Source organism: Schistocerca serialis, chromosome 3 (genome assembly GCF_023864345.2).
Source record: "Schistocerca serialis cubense isolate TAMUIC-IGC-003099 chromosome 3, iqSchSeri2.2, whole genome shotgun sequence".
Lineage (NCBI taxonomy): Eukaryota > Metazoa > Arthropoda > Insecta > Orthoptera > Acrididae > Schistocerca > Schistocerca serialis.
In genome coordinates this window covers 839,929,002-839,943,911 of record NC_064640.1, presented here as the reverse complement: position 1 = coordinate 839,943,911, position 14,910 = coordinate 839,929,002, and the positions used below count along the sequence as shown (strand labels likewise).

General features: G+C 41.2%; 1 protein-coding gene across 1 annotated transcript in view; it reads left to right on the top strand.

The window, feature by feature from the left end:
• Positions 1-1,645: 1,645 nt before the first annotated feature.
• The window catches only part of LOC126469600 (DNA polymerase epsilon subunit 4), a 63,953-nt gene continuing 50,688 nt past the window's right edge, over positions 1,646-14,910 (top strand). The window contains exon 1 of the mRNA XM_050096723.1: positions 1,646-1,932. Coding sequence (XP_049952680.1) covers positions 1,816-1,932 — 117 coding nt within the window. The 5' untranslated portion in view covers positions 1,646-1,815. The remainder of the gene's footprint in view (positions 1,933-14,910) is intronic.

Genomic DNA, 14,910 nt, shown 5'->3' with positions numbered 1-14,910 from the left:
TATGTTTGTCATTCATTTCAGAAGAAACGTTGCCAAGAAATGTCGACTTTTTGGTTCGAGAAACCTACAACTGGTTTTCACAATCTTCTAATCACCAAGCAATGTACAGGGACATCTGTAGAACATTAAATGAAGGGAAGGAACCTATGAAAATTCCAGGTGTGTGTGAGACACTATGGCTTTCGATTGAGCCGGTTATTATTATCGCAATAGGAGGAAAGAAACTCCATTTTCAGATTACCAGATCTAAAGAAAACTGCTACACAGCAGAAATGCTGTGCAACAAGTATTCCGAAACTGTGAATAAGCTATATCTGTCTTATTTAAAACCAATAGTATAGGAACCACAAAAGACAATCTGGGCTTATGAATTTGAGAAAATAATTTCAGAAATTAAACTCAGACGTGAAACTAAAAATCTCCTTTGTAAATGGTGTATAGATTTGACAGTAAAATTCGTTAAAGAACTAAGAATTGGGCTTCCTAATTCTAGTCTCTTAAAGACTTAAATGGCTTTTGGTAATACTAACTCCGACGTAACTGAATCCATCATTAGACAGTAGCGGAATAACAGTTTCATAAAATGGCGCAGCCCTAGTAACGTATTGGAATTTTGGGCTGACGTAGGTGGTTATAAAGTTTCCACAGGCTTGAATTCCTTCCAAGAGTAATTGTGTCTCGCAGTTAGTGTTAAGTCTTCCCCATTCAAATGTAGAAGTGGAGAGGGTTTTCACTCAAATGAGCATTGTGAAATCAAATAGCGTATTAGGGTGACTATCTATACTCTGAATTCGATTCTTACTTTAAGAAGTGGGCTTAGGCACAGAAGTGTTGTCATTCATATGAACCACCTGGCTCCGTCACTACGTTTACATGCGACACATCTTCCGAAAGACGAAAACCGAATTTTGAAAACCGTCTTTCGCTGTCGTGTCTGAAGCGAATTTCCTAGCCTGGCGCCTGAAAAAAATCTGTTACAGTTTCTGATTTAGTCAGCACAATTAGAGGAGGTATATACAGCTTCAGTCTAATATTTCTACTTATCCTTCATTGTACAAAAATTCACTCCTTCCATATTAGTAAAAAAAATTTAGAAGCAAGAGGAAACCTGAGAGCACAAGCACATTGCAAAACTGGTTGCGTTTTCATGGGAGCTAAAATTCATTGCGGAATTGGAAAATCCGTAAATAGAAGTGGATTACCAGAATCGATTTTGTAGTGCTTACGTGATCGACCAGAAGGGGTATTGAGAAATCGGTTTACGAAATCCGGTATTGAGAGCCCCATATAAACGGGGTGTGTGTTAAGTTGATAGGTACAATGTAAAGTTACACTAGACAATCTACTCCTGACAACAGAGCAGCTGGACCTAGTCAGTCATCTTCAAGATTGGGGGGATATGGAAGTGAGAATGAGGACTTACTGTAAATGTAAGTGTTAAAAAACGCTTTATTTTAGGTAGTATCTGATTATCGTTAGCAGTTTTGTTTAAATGTAATAGTAAGTTTTTAAGTATAATTTGTTATTTTGTATGTTTCTATATTTGTTTTAAATTTGGGGTATTTTGTTTCGAAATGCTAACTTAAATGGCTTTTGGGAACTTTCAGTATCATCTCGTTGGCAACACTGATCGGCACCAACATTTGCTGTCAGTGCTAACTACCTCGTAGTTCAGATGTTTTGGTGTTCTGGGGTTTGCGTCGTGTTTGGCGGGACTTACAGACAGTAATGTGTCGTAAGCTCACTTGGTAGCGGAGCGTGTAGTAGGCTTTGTGGGTAGTATAATTTGAGCAGAAGTATATAATCGTGTGAGACATGAATACCATCGAAGTACCTTTGTCTGTCAATGGTGTTGACGTTATAAACGTGATATCCTTAGAACCTAATGATACCCAGAATGACACCAATACAGAGGAAGTTGGTAAGGAAATGGTGAGTGAATTACTTAATGCTCTGCCGTATTTTCTCTGTCGATAGATAGCGACACAATAATGTAAACATTGTTGGGGTGTTACCTCTGAGGTCACAGCCTCCTTCGTTGTAATATATTGAAATGTTCTGTGCTTATCTACTATTTAGGATTTTTATGTGGGGGCGTGGTGCTGTCTTATATTCCTTAAAAATTAAATACTGCGCCCTTATTTTTATGAGATTAACATTTCATTTATTTGCGCCTTTTGTTCAGCACAGTCGTTTACCGTTGTTATTAGTTTTTATTTTGGATGAGTTGGATGACATGACAAAAGTGAGTGATTGTGTATTTGTTTTTAAAATCCAATCGTTTTTAAAATAGTCAACTTTACAAAATAGTAAGATGCACACCGCGTACATGATTGATCGAAGCTATATTTTTATTACCCATGTAACTAAGTAATAGTATTGCAGAATCATTCATAAATATACCCCAAATGAGGTAGTTAGTGTCAAGCAGCTATTATTTCTGCCTTGTCTTGGAGTTAATTTTATTATCTCCATTTAAACTGCACAAGGATCGTTTTGCAACTCCTAAAACAACTTGGTTCAGTCACATTTGCAACAGAAATTCAGTAAGTCGACATATTTTGCATATTTCCATTTAATAATGTCATATGGAATAAATAGTGTTCTGAGGTAACTCGCCTTTAAGAAAGAAAGTCTTCATTATAAGAGACATCATATTTACGCCAGTGGCTGTAACACTTTTTTAATCTCACGATTGCAATTTCGGCCTTAGGCCATTATCAAGTGCAGCTGAAAAATACAGATTCTTTATAAATTATTTAACAAAATCGTTGTGTGTCTTGATATTCGGGCGATTACACAGAATTAAAAATGCAAATTGCGTAACCATGTTGCTTACATCTTTGTGGCTGTAAGCCATGTCAACTTAGTGAGCTTGCATATTTATGCCATTGTCATTACTGTTAATAACATTAGTGACACTGTTACATATTGCGAGCACACACATCCATATGTCATAAAACAACATAGTCTGTAGACACTCATGTTCATTAAACCATCACTAGTCACTTATGCTCTAAACAGCAGTAAGTATGATGTATTTTATAAAGTCCTACATGATTGTGAATCCCAGGTATAAAAGGTTAAAATCTTCATTGTTCAAAAACGTGCTGTAAGAAAAATATATAGTGCTCATCCATGCAGTAAATAGCAAATAGTGTAGTCAAAGAAAGATGGGTTAGTGAAATTTTCATGGACTTTAATAATAAATGGTTCCTAACCAGTTTTTTGACACACAACTTTGAAAAAATACACTACGTGCAATTCAGAACATGATTACAGCTTGATAATACAGAAGTAAAGTACAGAACTGCTGAAGCGCCCAAAGAAATCTCTATTTGCAATGTGACTGTTGTCAGATATAGAAGATATGAAAATGAAAAAGCAGACATACTATGAATACTTTCATTCTGTAATGCCATATAGGGTAATTTTTTTGGTGTAGATTATCAAGCCAAGCGAATATGTTCCAGGTACAAAAAAGTGTGATAAGAATTATTTGTGGTGTGAACTCGAGAACATAGTGCAGCGGGAGCTGTTTAGGGAACTAGGAATATTAACTACTGGTTCCCAATATATTTATCCCTTAGTGAAATTTGTCATTAAAAATACTTTTTTTTTTTTCAAGCAGCGACTCAGTTCATGGAATCAATACTAGAGGTTGCTGCTTCGCTCATATCTACATCTACATCCATACTCCGCAAGCCACCTAGTGGTGTGTGTCGTTTGTAAATAATCCTCTGCAGCTCGAATGAACATTGATGCACATAATTATCAGGAGAACAAATTGTATTCATTATTCCAAATTAAGGTTGTCTTCAGCACAGCAAGGGGTGCACAATGTTGTGACAAGAATTTTTGATCACATATCCATTGATATAAAATGTCTGAGACAGCAGAGTAAAGTTTGAAAACAAACTGGAAGAATTTTCTCTGTAACATATTCTGTTCTGTAGAACAATTTCTAATATTGTAACCTACACGTGAAGGTGAAAGATGGTAGATAGGAATTTTTAACACAATCTGTTAAAAGAAAAGAAAAAAATGGGGGGAGAGGGCTCAGCATGTATCCATATTAACAAAGTAATTTGTTGTTTGAATGTATATTACGTGTGCCACGTTATTACAGTTTTCTTGCAAATTATCAGAGGAACATGAAACAAACCAACTTCATGAAATAATTCACATCACTGGGTAAATTGTCAATAACTTTAATGGCTGGATACCTCACTCCTTTTTGTGTGACATGAAAATTGGGTAATGTGCATCATTTCTCCTTCAGATATTATAGTTATGAATTTTACTGTTTTCAGTTTTTAATCAATTGTTGACAACAAAATTTTGTGAGGCCCTCAGTATGCCCAATTGTTTGAAGATTTGTCTGTAAGAAGCTATTGAGTGTACGCCACGTATTAACCTTATTACTCTCTTCTGTGCGACACAGACCTTCTTGAAAAAGGCGTATTACTGTCTTCAGATGCTGGTAAAATTCTTTATTTACAGAACCAGTTTTGGTGAATGGACCCTCAGGTTCCCATGTATCAAATAAAACAACACACAAGTAACATTTCAGACTTAAAGTGTAACAAATCTGTTAACTGGTGTAAATGTTAACAACACACATTTGCACCAATTAAAGGATTCATGGCAGTTTGTGCCTGTGGTGTTAGTTATGTATTATTTTATTTGACATTTAGAGAACTTATAAATGGTCAGTCGACTGAAACTGGTTGTGTAAATAAAGAATTTAACCAGCAGCTCAAGGCGGTAATGTCATTTTTCAAATATACATTTTGACTGAAGACCCTGAAATATCTTGAAAATGACACACTTTATCAAAAAAGTTATAACTCTAATTTGTTTGTTTTTGGGAACATCAAAAAATACCACACTCAACCCACCACATCACCCCCTGTTTGTGTGGTAGGGGGCAACTTTGAAATCTTCCATGGGGACCTCCATTTTTTATTGTAGATTACTATTCTACAGAGAAAAACTACAGAATTTTGTCTGAAGCATTTTCTTCCTTGGCCACAGGTGATGCTGTAATAAGAGGAGCAGAAATGAGTGCACAATTGTAATTTACAACATGCTACTCAATGGCACGTGGGATGCCACCTCCATGCTGCGAGGGTAGGACAGGCGAGTATTTCATAACTTCTAATTGGAAACCCCATTCGCAACGCCTTATTCCTCCAACACATCACAGTGGACTACTCAACGCACGATGTTGTATCAAAACAAACTGGAGCTTATACATTGTGCAGATGTAGAACAGACAGCGGTTCTAAACATTACAATACTTGTACATTGTAAATTGCTTGCACACCTAACTATCGTTTGCAGAATAGATGTGCAAGTGGATGATTACTGTTGCAACCATGGAAGAAAAAATTGAAATGGTCTTGACTTATGAAGAATGTAGGAGAAATGTCACCTTGTATGCTGAGAATTTTCTGGGGAAAGCTCATTCTCACTGTTCTTTTACAAGGTTGTGAATGCCTTTATATCTAATGGCACTGGCAAAAGGAAACAATGCAAATGTGTTACAGGAGAAGCTAATGAAATAGCTTTAGTAGAGACAGTGCTACACATCCCGTTGATAAGTGCCAGCAATTATACGATTTGTATTTTCACAGTAATACATATTTATAAGTATCATCCATAACACGTGTCAGTGAACCAAGAACTTCATGGTGTTGATTTCCATAACTGGACAGTGTTATGTGAGTGGGCACGTCAACAAATACAAACGACCCTCACATTCTTTGCCGAGGTACTATTTTGTGATGAGTGTATATTCAAAAACCATGATAGTGTTGTCTGGCATAACATGCATTATTAGACTGTAGACAATCCCCACTGGTTATGGCAAGTTGACCATCAATGGCCTTCATCAGTTAACGCATGGTGTGACATCATGGGAAACAAACTCATTGGTCTGTGTTAAATCAATGTGTGTTGAATGGATGAAAATATCAAATGTTTTTGGAACAGGAACTACCAGTACTATTGCAGGATGTTGCCCCGAAAGTTCGACAACATATGTGGTTACAGCACAACGGTTGCCCAGCACTTTACGCAGCTGAAGCCCAGTGTTATACTTTGTTTACACTCTCAGCAGATCGGCAGAGGTGGCCCTATTAATTGGCCTGCGAGGTTGCCAGTTTGATGTCGCCAGTTTCCTTGTGTGTGGATATTTAAAAGATAAGTTGTGCTAGCAGGTACCAACAGGCCACCACATCAGAAATGCCTGTGCTGACATTCCCACGGATATGCTTCTGCCATTTGTACAGTCATTTGAAAAGAGAATCGCGAGGTGTTTTGAAGTTGGCAAAACAATGTTTGAACACATACTGTAATTGGAAAAGTAGACTAACGTTCACATTGAGCCATGGTGGTGCATCGAGTAGTGCCCTGTTCGATATGTTGGAGGAATACAATGTTGTGGATGTAGTTTCCACTTACAAGGGAACCTCCCCATCGCACCCCCCTCTGATTTAGTTATAAGTTGGCACAGTGGATAGGCCTTGAAAAACTGAACACAGATCAATCGAGAAAACAGGAAGAAGTTGTGTGAACCATGAAAAAAATAAGCAAAATATACTGAGTAGTCCATGCGCGAGATAGGCAACATCAAGGATAATGTGAGCTCAGGAGTGCCGTTGTCCTGTGGTTAGCGTGAGCAGCTGCGGAGCGTGAGGGCCTTAGCTAAAGTCTTCCCTCAAGTGAAAAGTTTAATTTTTTATTTTCAGACAGTTATTCCTGTGGAGGAATCAGTTGACCTATGACCTTGCGATCCAATGTTTTCGGTTCCCATTGGAGAGGCACGTACTTTCGTCTACTAATTGCATGGTTTTGCGGTGCGGTCACAAAACCCAGACACTAAACTTATTACAGTGAACAGAGACGTCAATGAACGAACGGACAGATCATAACTTAGAGAATATAAAGAAAGTAAACTTTTCACTTGAGGGAAGACTTGAACCAAGTACCTCTCGTTCCACAGCTGCTCACACTAACCACACGACCACGGCGCTCCTGAGCTCACTTTATCCTTGATGTTGCCTATTTTGCGCATAGACTACTCAGTTTGTATATTTTGCTTATTTTTTCATAGTTCCACACAACTTCTTCCTGTTTTCTCGATTGATCTGTGAAATTTTTCAAGGCCTATCCACTGTGCCAACTTATAACTAAATCTGAGGGGAGTGCAATGGGGAGGTTCCCTTGTTAGAAGTTATGAAATACTGGCAAGTCCTACCCTCGCAGCGTGGAGGTGGGGTCCCACATGCCATTGGATGTTAGAGGGCCATTGAGTAGCATGTTGTAAATTGCAATTGTGTACCCATTTCTTTTCCTTGGGTTATAGAACCATCTGTGGCAAAACGAAGAAAATGCTTCATACAAAACTTAGGTAGATTTTGCCGTAAAATCATAATCTGCAATAAAAAACAGGGGTTCCCATTGGAGATTCCAAATTTGCTCCCCGCCACCCACACACGGGGTGGGGTGGGGGGCGAATTCCAGTGTGGTGTCATTGGATATCCCCCTCAGATACAAATAAATTGGAATCATAACTTTTTTGATCTGATGTGTAGATTTTGAGACACATCAATGTCTTCAGTGAAAATGAACACCCTGTATATGACCTGTGGGGCACCACCACCTGATCACTGTTCTCCAAAGATATGTTACCCCATAATTTGACGCCATAAGGTATTACTAAATGAAAAGTTGGGCAATAAGTCAACTTTTTGACATTTTTTTTCTCCAAACTATGCCTTTATTTCTAATGCAAAAGCTGCAGAGCTTAGAAGTTTTGGAAGATATATAAAATATTTCCAGCTCAAATTCTTATGAATATAGGCACCAACAAATTTTGAATATTGCATTTCATTCATCGATGAACTGCTGTACAATACATGTGAAGGTGTGGTCATGAATTTTACATGACAGCATATTGTTCGTGCCGTGCTCCTTGCCTAACTCAAGTCATCTTGGATAGCTGACTCTAGACATGTAAACACCCCATTTTTCTGCATGCCCACATTTGTGTCCTCCAGTCAGTCCTCCCAAAAAAACTGGTTCAGGATTTCCCTGTTAAAAGTGAGATGTTGCAGTCACGAGAATGAAAAGGCACTTCTGTGACGAAGGCACTACTTTGATGCACTTACAGATGCTGAAATGCAAGTGTTGCCCTATTGTAATGTGACAATGTGTTGTAGTTAACCCCTTTCATTCTTAACCACCACTCTGAAACTCCTAAGTAATCGCTGATTGAGTAGTATGGGTTACTTATGAAAATAAACTTTTTTAAACAGTTGTATTTAGTAGGTCCTAATCTTCTTTGTCTCCTTGGGAAATTTATTATATATTTTTATTCTGTAATAGAACATCCTGTTTTGACTATTTTTCTCTTTTCCTTGGCAAATACAAGCCGGTGTTCCACGGTTATGTACATAAATACTAGCAAAATACTAATTAATGCTTCCCAGAATTGCATAACAGATTGGTAGATGTACTCACTTGGTGCATTAAGGATATCAAGTTTCTTAAACAGTTCCTTTCAATGAGCCAGAACACTACTTGTAGTTACTATTTGAATGACCTTTCTCTGCATCTGAAAAATTTACTTATTTATTTATTTACAAGTTAAGTTCTGTAGGACCAAATTGAGGAGCAAATCTGAAAGGTCATGAAACGTGTCAGCACATGAAATTACAATTAGAAGTTTAGTTTCACTGAGTTCAACTGCCACTCCACAGCATTCAAATACCTGTTCAGTGCAGTGCCATGATATGTCTACAAACTCAAATCAAATATAGTTCTTTACATGCATGTCCATTCCCCCACTCCGCAAAGAACTCCTTGAAAAACAGCCAGCTAATCTGTACCCTGGTAAATGAACCCTTTGAATTGTCAAATTGTTTAAGTGGTGCTCTGATATACCAATAATTTCAGAGTCAGTTCACTAACTTTATCTCTAATACCTCTTATATTTTGATGAAGCAGGTATACCTATCAGCTGACTCAAATCTAAAAAAGGTGCAGCTCTAACACCAACTACTACAGGAATTTTTCTGCGAGTGATACCACCACCACCACCACCACCCACTACACTGTCACCTCTAAGCTTTGCAGCCTCCCATTCCCATACCTATTGAGGTGCAGGACATACCTAGTGAAACTCGATCTACTAATAGACTCAACTTGCACCATTGCAATGTGACCCATGCGCTCTGCCCTCAGTGCCTTCTCCAGCCCCATGTTAATGTGCGTAACGGCCACGTTAAGATGAGGCTGATCGTAATGCTGAAACAGTTGTACGAAATGCACATTAGTACCACATCACCATGTAAATCATATTCCCCGTCCCTATCAAGACGATTTCCTGCTCCACCCACTATGACTACCTGATCCTCCTTTGTAAAATTCCTACATAACTCCCCTATGCTGTCAGTCACCTGAGCCAACCCTGCACTATGCTTCACAGTACTGGTGACCTGGTACTACGATCCCAACACTTCCTTCAACTGCTGGCACACACCTCTACCATGCGAACTACCTAGCAGCAGAACCTTCTTCTTTCTGTTAGACTTTGCAACTGACCTAGGCCTCCTGACTGCTCAGGACTGCTGCACGTTTCCTACATCTACATCTACAGCTACAAGAGGCTCCTCTCCACTCAACTCTGATAGTTGGTCAAATCTATTGCATATACGTAAAGTATAACTGTCTGAATACCTCCTCCTCCTAGCCTTCAATCTCCAGAAAAGACTCCCTTGTTTTAGAACTGTGTGTACAAACGAGCAGGTCACCATGACCCACTGGCTGTTGCAAAATGATGATTGAACAGCAGGGGCAAACATTGCTGATGATATTGTTTTTGCCAGCGTCTTGGCATGTTCATTCTGTGTTATGTGACAGTCAATGTTCTTTCCTGGAAATGTTATTTGTTACACAGCTGATAACTTTATCATGAATGCTGAATGTGACAGAACAGTCTCCCCTCTTCATGCCGATGTGCATAATGTTTGTTTTCCTTATGTTCAATTTTAATTTGTTAAACACTACCTAATTGTAAAGACCCTTGAGGGTATCATTTGCTTTCTCTAGTGAGAGTTTTTATGTTTGATCAGTGACTATGAGGATGTCACCAGCAAAGGGAACATTTTCTCAATGTCTTGTACTGCTGGAAAAATCCTTAGTACATATTACGAACAGAGGAACTCTGCCTGTTTCTTGCCTGGTGGACCTAATACACTGCCCTCAGGAACTCTGCCTGTTTCTTGCCTGCTAATTGTTTTACTAAAAATTTATCAGTGGATGTTTGAATCCTGTTTTCTTAATAAGACTGGAACTTGTCATTTCCTATTCCTCTTGCACCTAGTGCTTCTAGCTTGTTTTGTAGTAATTTATTTTCAACAGTGTCAGAAGCCTTAGGCAGGCCTAAGAATATGGCTGTAACACAGTCATCCTTGTCAAGAGCTTGAGGTACCACTTTCATGGACTCAGTAATTTCTGATATTTTACTTCTCCCATCTGTAAAAAGGTTGCATTTATTCATGATTGATTCAATTATTTTTGAGAATGCAGACAGTAATGAAAGTGGCCTGTAATTTTAATACTCTCCACAGTACCTTCCTTAATAACAAAGTTTCGACTTGTGCATGCTTTAGATACTCAGGAAACATACCTGAACTAGAGGACTCATTTATCATGTTTATTAATTAGGCTTGTTACTCCCTGCACATGCCTTCAGAACAAAGACTGGAACCTCACCTATCTCTAAAAACTTTCTTTTTTATTTCTGTGTTGTGCTCCCGACTTCAAAGTCTGGGGGGGGGGGGGGGGGGGGGAGGAATCATAATTGGGCTTTGCTGTGTAAGTAATTGAGGGTGCTAAAAGTGCTTTAGGAAGAAATTGTTTCAAGTTCTCTGAAATACCAGAAAAATAATCATTTACAAAATTATCTAGTTCCCGAGGATTTTCTAGCTTCGGTGAAGAGTTAATACAAGGCAGGGACATAGTAAAATTTGTGAAATCACAGCGAATACGGTGGCTAGGACACTTGGAGAGAATGGCAGAGGATAGAATTCCAAAGAAAATGATGAAAGGTATGATCCATTCAGTTAGGCGAAAAGGGAGACCTAGAAGAAGATGGATCGATGAGGTAATAATGGATATCAGCAATAGGGGAGTCTGGGGGTGGAAAAGAGCAGCAAATAACTGAGAAGTGTGGAGGAAGATTGTTGAAGAAGCCAAGGCTCACCAAGGGCTGTAGAGCTACTGAAGAAGAGGAGGATTTTCTAGTATTCTACCCCATCTTGATTTGTATGTTGTTATACTTGTCTGCCTTTTCCCGTTTCTTGTTTCATGACATTCCACACTACTTTGATTTCATTTTCTGCATTATATATTTTGTCATTGAATGATTTTTAAACAAGCAGAGTCCTCCTGCATACTTCTTATATCTGAGGTAGTAATCAAGGAATTGAGGATCATTGTGCAGTGCTTTTGTAAAGAACTGAGAAATTTAAGTGTCTGGTAGAATTTTGATACATGCAGTTATCAAGCAAGCAATTTTTGTTGCAGCTGCTGTAGGTGTGGCTACTTTTGGAAATGTTTCCTCCAAAATTAATTCAAACAATGTACAGAATTTACAGAACTTAGCATATACATTGTTTTCCACGGGTCAACTGAAGTTTCCAGGACCGCCTGCCTGCTTTGACCCATGCACCCCTGCGGGTCTGGGGGTTAGAATAGGCCCATGGTATTCCTGCCTGTCGTAAGAGGTGACTAAAAGGAGTCTCACATGTTTTGGCCTTCATGTTATGGTCCCCTGTAGGGTTTGACCTCCATATTTCGGCCGGCCGATGTGGTGGAGCGGTTCTAGGCGCTTCAGTCTGGAACCGCGCGACCGCTACGGTCGCAGGTTCGAATCCTGCCTCGGACATGGATGTGTGTGATGTCCTTAGGTTAGTTAGGTTTAAGTAGTTCTAAGTTCTAGAGCACTGATGACCTCAGATGTTAAGTCCTATAGTGCTCAGAGCCATTTGAACCTCCATATTTCCAAATTTTTCCAAAGAGCGAGCCAATTCGGGAAGGGCGCCTTACATGGTGCATAGTTTTCATCATGCATTGAGATCTTTAGCCTGCTTTCTCTTCGTCGCATTGCAGTCCCGCTCACTCTCTATCTCTTGGGTGAGGATACATTCCTGGGTGCAGTTTACGCCATCCTCTATGCTGTGTCGATTTCTGCACTGACGATGGCCATGGACTTCTTTGCACCTGATATCCAGCATAGCAGCCAGTCCGTTGTGGTGGGGTTGCCATGTACCCTGTTGGTTGTAGCCCCCTGACAACACAGGAATCACACTGCTGATGCTTGCGCCGTTAACTCCCCATGAATGCCAAGGAGTAGATACCTATCTCCCTGGGGCATCGAGACTCCCGGCAATGGCCATCCTGCCAGGTGGCCCTTGCTGCGGCTGGGTGGCACCTGTGGTCGGAGTGGGTGGCATCAGGGCAGATGACATGTAATGAAGCGTGGCACATCTCTCTTGCTGGTGGCTAGCCGCCAGCAGTCTCTAAGCATTCCAGGGCTCAATTTAATGCAAACACGTATGACCCCAAATCGTTTCCCTCTCTGGCCTCGCCATGGGATGAATGAAAGGCTAAGAATGGCAGCGAAGCTTATTCACCCCGCTACCTAGTATGTACGAGAGCTGATGTGGAATCCTTTGTGTCCATGAAGTCTCAGTTCTTTGTAGAGCATTCAGAGGACAAGTTTGGGGAGGTGGAGGGCTTGTCCATAATGCACTCTGGGTCAGTTTTGATAAAAACAGCATCCTCTGCCCAGTCACGGGCATTACTCACTTGTGACAAGTTGGGGGGGGGGGGGGGGGGTGTTTCAGTTACCATCACGGCCCATAAGAGCTTAAATATGGTCCAGGGTATTATATTCCACAGGGACCTTCATTTGCAGTCTGAAGATGAGCTGCACGCCAATTTAGAGCAGCGAGGTGTTGATTTTGCCCGGTGCGTTCATCAGGTTCTGAGGGATAATCAGGTTGCCACTGGTGCCTTCATCTTGGCCTTCAAGGGCGATACATTACATGAGAAGCTCAAGGTGATGGTCCAGTGCTGTGATGTAAAGCCCTATATCTCCCTCCCCCCCACTTTACAGTGAGTGTGTCCCTCTTCAGTCACCTTTAGAGGCTGTTGCTGTGTGGATGTGGATGCCTCTGGCTTTTACTGTCTGCAGTCTCTATGTTCCACCTGATACTGATGTCCCGCAGAATGTATTGGCTGCGCTGGTAGCCCAACTGCCACCACCTTTCCTGTTATTGGGCGACTGTAACGCCCATAACTCTTTGTGGGGTGGATTGGTGGCAAGAGGCCAAGGCACTGTCATTGAGCAATTGTTGGCACAGCTCAACCTTTCTCTTTTAAATGATGGTGCTTCCACACATTTTAGTGTGGCACATGGGACATACTCGGCCATCGACCTTTCGGCCTGCAGCCCTGGCCTTCTACCGTTTGTCCAGTGGAGAGTGCATGACGACTTGTCCTGTAGTGACGACTTTCCGATCTTTCTGTCACTGCCCCAGCATCACTCACCTGGGCACCTCACCAGATGGGGTTTGAATAAGGCTGGCTGGTACTTGTTCTCCTACATTGCCACTCTTGAGCCTCTTTCTCATGGGGCCATTGATGTGGTGGTTCACACAATCGCCACTGGCATCATTTCTGCTATGAAATCTGCAATTCCCCATCCTTCCTGGTCTCCTCGGCGGAGGACTGTGCCTTGGTGGTCACCGGAGATCGCTGAGGCAATTAGAGATTTCAGGTAGGACCTCCAGCATCATAAGCGCCACCCATCATTGGAACACCTAATTACCTTTAAATGGTTCCGTTCCCGAGCCTGACGCCTTATTCACCGAGGGAAGCAGGAGTGCTGGGAACGGTATGTCTCCACCATTGGCACCTGTACCTCTCCATCGCAGGTTTGGTGCAAGATTAGGCAACTCTATGGGTACCAGACACCCGTCAGTGTACCTGAATCAGACACGATTGCAGAACTCTTAGCAGAGCATTATGCTCACAGTTCTGCTTCTACAAATTACCCACAGGCCTTCTGAACCCTGAAAGAGTGGTTGGACAGTCAGAGCCTTTCATTCCATACGCATCTCCCCAAATCGTACAATGCTCAATTCATTGAGTGGGAATTCCACAATGCCTTAGCCGCTTGCCCTGATATGGCTCCCAGGCCGGATCGCATCCACTATCAGATGCTCTAACATCTCTTGGTGGACTGCCAGCGACACCTTCTCGACCTTTTCAACTGTATCTGGGATGAGGGTGAGTTCCTTCTTAATGGCAGGAAAGCCTTATCGTCCTAGTTTTGAAGCCTGGCAAGAACCCCCAGGAGGTGGACAGCTACCACCCCATTAGCCTCACCAACGTTATGTGCAAGTTGCTGAAACACATGGTGAGCCGGAGGTTGAGTTGGCTACTTGAGTCTTGGGCCTTCGGGCTCCGTCCCAGGGTGGGTTCCGTAAGGGTCGCTCTGCCACTGATAATTTGGTCTGGCTGGAGTCTGCCATCCACATGGCATTTGCCCGCCGCCAGCATCTCGTTGCCGTCTTTTTTGGCATGCGGAAGGCATACGATACGACGTGGTTACATCACATTCTCACCACACTTCATGGGTGGGGTCTTAGGGGGCTGGCTCCCACTTTTTATTGAAAATTTTCTGTCACTTTGTTCCTTCCGCGTGCAAGTTGGTTCCTCCCATATTTCCTCCCAAGTCCAGGAGAATGGGGTTCCACAAGGAAGGCTCTGTCTTAAGTATCTGCCTCTTTTTAGTTGCTATCAGTGGGCTAGCTGCAGCTGTGGGAATGT